This window comes from Erigeron canadensis, chromosome 6 (genome assembly GCF_010389155.1).
Source record: "Erigeron canadensis isolate Cc75 chromosome 6, C_canadensis_v1, whole genome shotgun sequence".
In the NCBI taxonomy this organism is placed as follows: domain Eukaryota; kingdom Viridiplantae; phylum Streptophyta; class Magnoliopsida; order Asterales; family Asteraceae; genus Erigeron; species Erigeron canadensis.
Window position 1 is genome coordinate 27,625,807 of NC_057766.1, and position 11,687 is coordinate 27,637,493.

Genomic DNA, 11,687 nt, shown 5'->3' on the forward strand with positions numbered 1-11,687 from the left:
AAAAAAAAAAATCAAGACATGACGAAATTGAATGCGAATAGGAAAAAAAAAATATTAATCTTAAGATTAATATATCTTTAATCTTTATTACTCGTATTATTATTATTATCTTTAATCCTAGTCTACCCAAAGTTTTGACACGATATGGTAGCAAACCTACTCAAAGCTTTGACAATTGATCTTCATACTAGAGCATATATTTTTTTAACTCATCTTAAGATCATAATCTAGCTGTGATTGAATATTTTAATGTTTGGGAAAATGATTATAAACCACTACAAAATTGGAATGAATATACTCTCAACATGGGTTAAGTGCATAGAAATTTAATCAACTAAAGACGAAAAGTTATTGTGTGCATGAACTTACAGAACGTTTATTGTATGCATGAACAAAATCAAAAACGTTATCGAACACGATTGACCTGCTATTCCCTTAGCCGGTAACTTATTTGAATTCTTAGCTACCTGCTGATGTCAGCAATTTTGTCTTATTCTTATTTTGTCATTTTCTGTAAAAAAAAATTTTTTAACGATTGTATATTTTTATAGTTTCTTATTTTAATCACTTTAGTCTAACTTTTTATATACAATTATAATTACTTATAATGTTTTTAATTTTTATCAATTAACTTTGGATTTTAACATTAATCATCATTTTTTTTATTTTATTTTTTACAACGTTTTTAACTTATCTGTACCACTTAACTTATTAGTTTTTTAACTTTAGTCTAACTTTTTGTATACAAACTTAATTATAATTTAGTTTTATAGTTTTTAATTTTTATCAAATAACTTTGAGTTTCTAACTTTAATCATCAAATCTTTTTTTTTCCTTTACTTTTTATCTCTTATTTTAAGGTTTCTAACTAAACTATAGTAAATTTTAAGTGTCCAAACTTTTAGGTAATGTTGTATGTATAAATGCTTGCATGACGCAGTGTCGATCCCGGGCAACGTCTTTCCGGGGTCAAAAAAACTAATTCTAACTACACACATTAATCAGAATTTAGAACCATAAGAATTTTATAAAAAAATCGGATCTTATATCTTGATGATGAAGATGATGTCAAATAAATAAATAACAAACACAATCAACTGATGAAAAATTATGTCAAACCACCACACATATTCCTTTTTCTGTATTTCATCATGAAACCGACAAACAAGTAATTCCTTTTATACCCCGCCGCCGAGAAATGTTGTGGGAAATGTTGGTCGTCCACTTTTACTGTCTTTTGTTTTTTCTTCTTCTCTTTGATTTTATTTATTTTATCTATATATGGGAGATGAAAAAAAGAAAAAAGTGAAAATTGTAAAAATCTTGATACAATAAATATTGATTGTAAGTTCATGCACATAATAACTTTTTGAGCATAGTTTATTACATTTTCATGTACTTAACCGGCCCACATCAAGCCTTTTACTGGTTTCGGTATATATACAATAGAAAATTAGCAGGGTTCATGTATACAATAAACCTTTTGTAAGTTCATATATACAATAACTTTTCGGCCTTAGTTGATTACATTTCCGTGCACTTAACCCTTTAAAAATTGATCTTCATACTAGAACATATATAAGCCGCCACAAGTAGACTTTCATAATAATAATTTTGGGGAGAATCATTTGATATCATACATGTTATACACCTATAAATCATATATCACAATCCCATAAGATATTATATATTGTAATGTTTGATAAGAGTGGCTAATAATTGATGATTGATAACTTACGGTTGATAATTGATAACATATAATTGATTAAATGAGAAGATGTTAATAACTTTAGTCAGACTAGACAGATGCTCGTACTATGTGACGTCAATGGTGGTAGTGGTAATGGTGGTGATTGTTAATAGTGGTGTCAGCGACGAATAAGATGGGGTTATTATTGCAAAGGTTATTGATGTTAAAAATAGTTATTTTAGTAATTAAGTTGTAAATCTTGTAATTATTTCATTATAAGTATATCTAATTTCTTGAATAAAGATAAAAAGGCATTTTAGGTGGTTAAAATATTTATTAATAAATAGAAGTTATGCTATTATTATCAAAAATTATATTGATTATAAATTAAAAATATGATTTAAAGTGTAGATAAATATGTTATGGGGAAAGAAATAAGTTTATGTTTAATAAATATGAAAACAAATATCACAAATAGACAAATCGCATATTGATTCGTGAACAAGGCCCTACAACAATTGACTTGGTCACTAATAACTCATTTTTGAGGGTTGCAGGTGTCTAATTGTACACGAAACAAATAATTGTGGCTAGTCAACTTCATACGCATATTCGATAAATCACCATCATACCCTCTTACGTATTGACAAGGCAAATATATATATGGTTCCAACGCATGGAGATGCATGACCTACACATCTTTTTCTCTCATTCTCTCTTCCACTTGCTATGGGTAATATCAGAAAAAATCTTTCAATACCCATAATCGAAAACGGGGCAATGACCAGCATAGCCGTGACCGTGATTGTGTTAGTATTCATGTTGGTATCGGTTACTTCACAATCGAATATTAACAGGAATAACACACTAGTTAGACGTTATTGCAGTCAATATGGGGTTTTAGATGAAACATTTTTCTTAAGGAACCTCAACACCACCTTTTCTAGCCTTCGGAGGCAGTTGTCCTCCAACAGTTCGGTATACCATGCTACTGCACGGACCATAATCAATGGCGAGTCTGTATACGGACTTGTTTGGTGCAGATTGTATCTCACTCATCCAGAGTGTTTGAGATGTTTTGATACAGCAGCAAGATCAGTGAGAGTATGTGGGATTGTCAATGGTGGTCATGTAGTCTTTGACGATTGTAATCTCAGGTAATTTTGCTGCTTTTTTTCTAAACTTATAATTTAAATTACTTCTCCAATATGCATATAGTTTTACTACACTCATTGATCTGTATGTTCATTTTATTTATTTTTTTACTATATCCGTCATATTTTGATTGTCCATATTTTTTTCGTTTGTTTTATAAATATTGTTTTCTTACCTCATATATTAATTAGTTTTACTATATATCATACAATTAAGTAAAAAGAATTTTGTTTTAAAGTCAAAATAACTTTAGATACACGAGTAAAAATTAAACTACTTCATTCTTAATACATATAGCTTAAAATTCAATTATAAAATTTTAGTTAGTGGAAGATAATAACGAGAAAAAGGGCGTATTACTTTTAAGAATAACTATGATAGATTTAGAAACTTTCCGTATATAGTAAAGAAATAGAAAGGGAGACACTGATAGATTTTGAAACTTTCCGTATATAGAAAAGAAATAGAAATGGGGAGAATTACTTTTAGAGAAACGCTAAATTGGTAATGTATTTGTTGTATTGGAACAACCCATTGGGAGGAGTGCTCTAAGGCTATATGACTAGCTAGGTTACTATCTTTTAAGCTTTTTGTGTTCCAATCAACTACTATACATATAGTCTCTTCTTGTGGAAGTGAAAATGTTAGGTCGGCTAGTGATATATTTTTTTTAACTAGTTCCCACTTTATCTTACAATAGTAAAACTTTTCATTTATTTTAAACTACGAGATATAAATCATGATTTATAAGTCATTATAAGTGATTTATGGAAAAACCCAGAAAGAAAATCGAACCAAAACTTATGGTGAGAATAAAAAATATCTACCATTTGAGCTGATTCATTTGTGAAGTCGGCTAGTGATCTATCAATAACGTTTAATAAAATCATTTACTGTATTTAATATTATCACAGTGTTCCACCAATTTGGCAAGTCAAATATACATCATCATTAATCACAGAACAACTTTATATCTACTAGCCCAAATAGTTGAAAGTTGAATGGGACTCTTTTGCCTTTGACTTGACTCGTTCAAATATCAAGAGTTGAAACTGAAACATGTTTGCTTCAAAAATATCTTAAATTACATGCTATTTATGTCAGTAAATTATTGGAAACCTATCGACTTAATGTGCAATTAACAATGGATGAGTTCTCAATTTTCCATTTCTATTAGATCACACTATACTTTTTTTACACAGTAGTATATGTAACACATATATAGTCGTTCCTATACACAACGAAAACATCATATAACTCACTTTAGCATAATGTAATGGTGCAGATCTAGTTTGTTATATAGTACCGTATATAATCTGGAATAGATTCCAGTATTGAAGTCCCATAAAATGAAACCAAGTTAACGATAGTTGATGCACACACTCTAACTTACTTACATAGGTTATAAAACCATTTTTATTAAAACTTTGAAGTTGCTCCTGCAATGTTCTATGAAGGTATGAGAACAATAATTTCTACATGGAAGCTAATGTTCGGGGCAATGTCGGAGTATGTGGCAACCAAACGTCAACTCAATCAGCATTCACGGAAACGGTGAAAAAAGTGTTATCAGACCTTCGAGTTGCAACACCAAGAAAACCTGATTTCTATGGAGCATCCATGAGGCAAGTCACAGGAAGCAACCTGAAGGTTTATGCAATTGCACAATGTAATATAAACATAACCAAAAGTGATTGTGCAGAATGTTTATCTATAAGAACATCAACATTATCTGATTGTCTTCCTAGTACAATTGGGAGGGCATTTGATGCCGGATGTTTTATGAGGTACTCTAATACAGCGTTTTTCAGAGACAACCAGACTACCGATTTAAAACCCTTTCTTAAAGGTACCACCTTTTTCCTGCACATAATGTTCAATGTTCTTCATGTGATATATTTTGTCATATAAACGTTTTATGTGTTTGGCAGGAGATCAAAACACTAAGAGAGCAATTATTGGGGGAGTTCTTGGAGGTGTCGGATTTTTATTGGTCATACTAGCATTTCTGTTATGGAATCGATCTAAGAAGTCAAGTGCCCGCCCACAAGGTAAACCAATCAATCCACGTCCATTCACATAGAAGTCACACAGATATATATTAGGAAGCTTTTCAGTATCTTCACTGTGTTCTAACACTCTCGATATTACTAAATCGATCTAAAACATGTATTTTGTGGTTAATGATATGCATATACCTAATATATATACATATGGGGTATTGACTGACCAGGAAAGTCGACTGGAGCAACTGAATTGCTGCAAGGTCCCATGGCTTATAGCCACCAAGATTTAGCAACTGCAACTAATAACTTTAGTACAGAGCACAAACTTGGAGAAGGACCTTTCGGAGAGGTATATAAGGTATGTACAGCAGATATTTTCGGTGATAACTCTTCAAATATATATCATATCTATGTAGCATGTTTCTTATTATTTGAGGTTTTTCTTCACTTTAACTTTGTTACAAATTAGGGGACACTAAATAATGGGGGAGTGGTAGCAATAAAGAAAACAACAATGCATTCAAGAGGACGGAAAACATACTTTGAAAATGAACTGAAAATAATAAGTAATGTTCATCATCGACATGTTATGCGTCTTCTTGGATATTGTAACAAAGGACCTCATCTGTTCCTTGTTCTCGAGTTCATGGAAAATGGCAGCCTTGATAAGTTTCTTTATGGTGAGTTGGGATCATGTATTTAGCCTACACATACAACTCGATGTTTTATTACTGACACTTGATCTAACAAATGGCAGGTGATAAAAGAGGAAGCCTAACATGGAAACAGAGGTTTGAAATTATCTTTGGAATTGCAAGAGGACTTGCATATCTACATGAACAATATCATGTGACTATCATTCACAGAGATATTAAGTCAAGCAACATTCTACTTGACAATGACTATCAGCCAAAAATTTCGGATTTTGGTCTGGTCAGATTGCTACCAGAAGATAAGACGCATATTAGCACCAAAGTTGCAGGGACATTGTAAGTTTAATCGACTACTGTGATCTTACTTGGTCCTCTAGTGACCACAATATATAATCATACTAAGTTGCACTATTTCATATGATGCTCAGTGGCTTTGTAGCACCAGAATATGCAATCCATGGGCAGGTGTCTGAGAAAGTAGATACTTACAGTTTTGGTGTAATGGTGCTTGAAATTATTAGCGGAAGGAGGTGCACTGATAGCATTGAAAATGGATCTGTTACACATAACTTACTTGATTATGTAAGCATCCTAACTCCACAAATTCCGTTTTCTTCCTCGTCTCATCTCAACTTAAAAATCTGTAAAACCAAAGTCATATGAATCATATAAACAGTTACAAATAACTTAAAACAGATATCTTATTATAACCATTTGCATCTTATTGTGTATCACAGGCGTGGGACCTGTACGAGAAGGGAATGCATGTGAATCTAATCGACAATACACTAGACCCAAGTGAATACGCACAAGAAGATGTAAAAAAGATCATAGAACTATCTCTTACTTGCACTCAGTCGCCAGCGTCAACAAGGCCATCAATGTCCGAAGTGGTTTCTCTTTTAAGTGACACATCACCTGAGCAAAGAGCTCCACTGAAGTCTACCGTTACCGAAACTCGTGTGCATATTCCATTAGACACCTCTACCTCCGATACTTCTTCAACATCAAAAGCCACTGTCTCAAATGCAGAACTTTCAGGTCGTTAGACTTTTATTTGGAAGTTCATTTTGGGGGGAAATCTGGTACTCGTACAATCACGACCCTTTTAAGGTGCCTATGTCTACATATTTTATTCCAGAAATGTTGCGGCTTTCATAGTGTGACAACAAAAATACCCAATTTCACACGTACGCAGAGAATGGGGAGAGCTAATGTAACTGTTGTTGCGTATATGATACACGTCATGAATCAATCAATAGTTGAATATGGCTTTTCGCTTCTGTTATATACCTTTTCTTTTTTCCAACCTTATAATCTACACAAAGTTAAGGCGTCAAGCTAAATTACTATCTGCAATAAAAATGCAGAACGGCATTCGATTTCATTAAAAGACCTAAACGGTAAAGTGAATGTTACAATGCATTTGATTACATTACTGCTGTTTAGGGTCGGTATTGCCTCTCGAAACAAATTGGTCACGTTTCGCCAACACGATGCTTCCACCGTGAACCCGAATAAAAAATGCCTATAGAATTTATTACTTTTTTGATCTTTTTTAAATCGGCAGTTGAAATATATAAGCAAGCAATAGTGAGGGTATTATAACAGATTATATAATGAGGCATAAATCAAGTGTTACACTGAATAATATAATAATTCTAAAAAAAAAAAAAATTAATAAATAAACTAATAAAATGCTAAAAAAGTTTATACATTGGACGATATAGGTACAGACTATATATGTTATATACATACCTTCATCTCCCCCATTCAGCAGACGTCACCACCACCGTGAATGCAAATGACGACGGAGATCCCGGCGGATCTCCGGTATGCTTCCTGCAAACAAACGGCAATACACACGGGGAAACGGTGGTGTGTGTAAAACACTTTCATGTCAAGTGTTTAGAAAATAATAGTCAGGAAGAACTTGAGTGGATGGTGTTCGATGAAATGCCGCAGTCAGAAAAATTGCAAATGATAGAATTACTCTAACTTTAAATCAATCAACTTAATAATATAAAGATTAGACAAAAGATTTACACTGTATTGTTTAGTTTATTTAGAGGTGGAAAGGAAAGAAAAGAGAGGGGAAAATTATAAAATACATTTTAAAGATTTTTTTAAGCGTGGAAAAGGAAAGAGTGGAAAGGATTAGGAAGGGAAATGTAGTTTTTTGTTTAAAAAGTTTTCCTCTCATTTTTGAGGTGATTAGGAAGGAAAACTTTCTTTCCCTCTCTTCTCCTTTCCTCTCTTAAGTTAACTAAACAATACAGTGTAATAAAATTCATATGTAAAATTTTTGAAGCTTAAGTTGAATTTTAAGCAAAGTATTTTAATTTATCATTTTTCTTTTTTAACTAAACATTTATATCTTTTTTTTGAAAAATGAGACACAAGAGATAAACGATAGAATATTCCTTGTAAGAGCATTTTTAAGAGATGAGATACCGCGTAATGTGGTGGCCGAAGCTGCGGTGACATTGTGGTGGTAGTGGTGGTAACTGGTGGTAGTGGTGGTGACGACCAGTGATGATGACAACAATTGATAATGTATGCGGTGATGAATGGTGTAAGTAATTGATGTAAGGTTAATTGATAAAGTAAAGATGGTAGTAAAAATATAATAAAAGATAAATAATTAGTGTTAAGGGATGACAAAAATACTTGTACCCGAAAGGGAACCCGATACCCGCACCCGATTTGACCGGTGAATCCCCGAGTTGACCGGGTATGGGGATGTAAATCTAATCCCCGATGGGGATGGGGACGAGGATGGAAAACCGTAAATCGTCGATCCCCATCCCCGAACCCGAAAATACTATATATATTTATTAGAATCACTTTAAGTTCTTATCTATATTCTAGAATCAATTTTAAGTTTAAAGCTTTTGTTCAATGGTCTTTATGTGTTATACTTTATTAATCATTTATTTAACATCTATATTAGATTATTAGTTTATACATAGAAAGAAAATGTCGAAATACACGTTCTCTAATATATCATTTATTAAGATAAATTCATGTTAATTTAAAAAAGTTATCTCCGATACCAGATTGGGACGGATATGAGGATGTAATTTAATTACCCCGACGGGAATGGGGATTACAAGTGAAAATCAGGTACGGGGATGGGTATTGAGATTCCCGACAATCCCCGCCCCATTACCATTCATATTAGTGTTGTAAATTAATTTATCAAAGGTAGAATAGTTATTTGAAAGAAAGAAACTGGTTTGGTGTCGTCTTCCACATGTACTAAAAATCTAACTTTTCAACATAAAGGTTGGATTTTTATAGGGTTTGTTGAACGTAGCCGCTAGAACTGCAGTTAAGGTGCATCATATAGTTGTACACTTAGCATAAAATTCAAAGGTGAATTTTTGATATGAAAAGTAAAAAAAATTATGCATGTTAAGTGCAGCCCTAAAAACTGCATTTAACATTTTCCTTTTTATAAAGTACGAGTAGTAAAATACAATTAAATAGGATAATCTGATCTGATATTGAAGGTCAGAACAACTGGCTAGAATCATTCTCGGTTTATACTACCGATGTGGGTTCAACCATATGGACTAACGCTGTGAGGTTTTCCTTGAACACTTTTGGAGCCTCCAAGAGGCCGGAGAGCTGAGCAAGATTTCATATTTATAAAGTGAGGTGTTTATTGAAAGTTGATTTCCAACAGCAGATATTTCATCTATGGGGGATATGAGATCTATATAGTTTTCTATATTTTTTTTCTTTATTTATCTTTATTAGATATTACTCTTTCTGTGCTAGTATTAAATACGTCTATTATGAATATTCAAAAAGAAATTTTGAACTTTGTTTTTCTTTTTTCTTTTACCTTTTTAAACTTTGATTTCAAGTATATTTTTGTATTATATAAAATTGAGTAAATTACATTTTTCGTCCCTAAAGTTGGCATGTTTTTCACTTTTAATCCTTAAACTTTAAAAATTACAATTTTGACCCTAAAGTTGGCCAATTTTTTTAATAATCGTCCTTTGGTCTTACGACGTTAAAAAATAGCCGTTAACGTACGCACGTGCTAGACACGTGAGGGGCACTAATGTCATTTCACCTTACACCGAGGACGATAAGTGAAAAAATAGCTACCTGATGGACGAAAAGTAAAAAAATAGCTACCTGAGGGACGAAAAATGAAAATCATACAAATAAATTTATTCTTCCATTCTTTCTTTTCCGGTTATCTTTTCTGATAGAATTTTCCGACTAGACATTTATTTCCCCTTTACCCCAAAGTCTCTCCAATCACCACCACCTAATAACCACTACCAACAGTCGCTGCTACCAGTCGCAACTACCAGCCACCGCCATCTGTAACCAACATCAGCCACCGCCATCTATAACCACCACGAGCCACTGCCACCCACCGCCACCTCCGACCACCCCCGCCTATAATTACCACCAGCCACGGCCACTACAATCAACACCAACCACCACCGCTTACAATAACCACCAGCCACCTCTCCCTACAATTACCACCAAATACCGCCGTCTACAGTCACCTTCAACCACCGCCGTCTACATTCACCACCAACCAACCGCCGTAGACTAGAATCACCACCAACCAACCACCGCCACCTAGAATCACCACCATCCACCGTCCCCCTTTCAATTAAAATTAAAACTTAGAAAAAAAAAAGATGACTGACATGTTTGAACTATAATTTGTTTGATTAGTTATGTTTTGAATGTCATGAATTTGAGTAAATGATTTTGTTTGTGGTTTAGATTTGGATTCAAAGTCGAGTTTTTATTATGTATCATTGGAAAATAAATGTTTAGTTGGAAAATCCCATTGGTAAAAATGATCGGAGAAGATGATCGGAAAAGAAAAAATGGAAGAATAAATTTATATGTATGATTTTCATTTTTCGTTCCTCAAGTAGCTATTTTTTCACTTGTCGTCCCTCAAGTAGCTATTTTTCACTTTTCGTTCCTTAAGTAGCTATTTTTTCACTTGTCGTCCCTCAAGTATCTATTTTTCACTTTTCGTCCCTTAAGTAGCTATTTTTTCACTTTTTGTCCCTCGGTGTAAGGTGAAATGACATTAGTGCCCTCACGTGTCTAGCACGTGCCTACGTTAACGGCCATTTTTTAACGCCATAAGGCAAATGGACGATTATTGAAAAAATTGGTCAACTTTAAGGTCAAAATTGTAATTTTTAAAGTTTAGGGATTAAAAGTAAAAAACGTGCCAACTTCTGGGACGAAAAAAGTAATTTACTCTATAAAATTTAATGAAAATTATATCAATGAAAATATTTATAAAATATAATTAATTGATATAATTTTTTTAATGTATTATTTAATACAAACAAAATTTTTTAGGCTAAAGTTGAAAAGTTAGACCTTTTAAATATCATTGTAATAGAACGGAACACTCTTTTGAATGGTCTGAAGCTTACAGAATCAATCAACAGATGGATATGGCAAGGAAAGAATGATTCCCAGTTCACTGTCAAAGCTGTGAAAGATTTTATCCTTAGCTCTCGTGATTATAGCAACAGGTATGTCCTTCGTTGGTCCAAATGGATCCCTTTAAAGGTTAACATCTTCATGTGGAGAGTTGGTATGAATCGTATTCCAACCTTAGAGGCTCTTAAAGATAGGAATTGTGTTTTTGGAGATGGACTGTGTGTTTTATGTGGGGAATATGAGGAATCGGTTGATCACCTCTTTTGTAGGTGCGAGTTGGCTAACTTGATATGGACTTTTATAAGCTCCTGGTGCAAGGCTTCTCCATTCTTTGTTTTCTCGATAAAAGATCTTATTGAGATTCATGAAAATGTGGAACTTGGAAAGAAAGAACAAAAAGTGGTTAAAGGCATCGTCATGGTAGTGTGTTGGTGTATTTGGAAAGCAAGAACCGAAAGAAGGTTCTCAAATGCCCAAATCAAGGTCGAGAAGGTTATTCAAGATATAAAATCTTTGGCTTTTCTTTGGTACAATAATAGAAAGATAAATGTAAACATTAGTTGGAATAGTTGGTATAGATTTAGCATTATTTGATTTGTAAATATGGTGTAAGTTGATTAGTATCACCAATTTGGTGCATACTGTGTTAATGAAGTTTACTTTTCAAAAAAAAAATAGAACGGAAGGAATAAATTTAAAGATGAAAAATTAAAAAAAAAATGATTAAATGAT

General features: G+C 33.0%; 1 protein-coding gene across 1 annotated transcript; it reads left to right on the plus strand.

The window, feature by feature from the left end:
- Window positions 1-2,378: 2,378 nt before the first annotated feature.
- On the plus strand, window positions 2,379-6,813 carry LOC122603626 (cysteine-rich receptor-like protein kinase 2). Its single transcript, XM_043776380.1, has 8 exons — window positions 2,379-2,847; window positions 4,303-4,694; window positions 4,777-4,896; window positions 5,079-5,209; window positions 5,321-5,531; window positions 5,609-5,840; window positions 5,933-6,086; window positions 6,242-6,813. Exons 1-8 carry the CDS (start codon window positions 2,420-2,422, stop codon window positions 6,551-6,553), a joined length of 1,980 nt encoding a protein of 659 aa, XP_043632315.1. The 5' UTR covers window positions 2,379-2,419; the 3' UTR covers window positions 6,554-6,813.
- The last annotated feature ends 4,874 nt before the right edge of the window (window positions 6,814-11,687 follow it).

Bases quoted from the DNA above. Each gene is read 5' to 3' on its own strand.
- LOC122603626 (XM_043776380.1), top strand. From the start codon at position 2,420: ATGGGTAATATCAGAAAAAATCTTTCAATACCCATAATCGAAAACGGG. The intron at 4,695-4,776 runs GTACCACCTTTT...TGTGTTTGGCAG, and splicing joins TTTAAAACCCTTTCTTAAAG to GAGATCAAAACACTAAGAGA. The intron at 4,897-5,078 runs GTAAACCAATCA...TTGACTGACCAG, and splicing joins GTCAAGTGCCCGCCCACAAG to GAAAGTCGACTGGAGCAACT.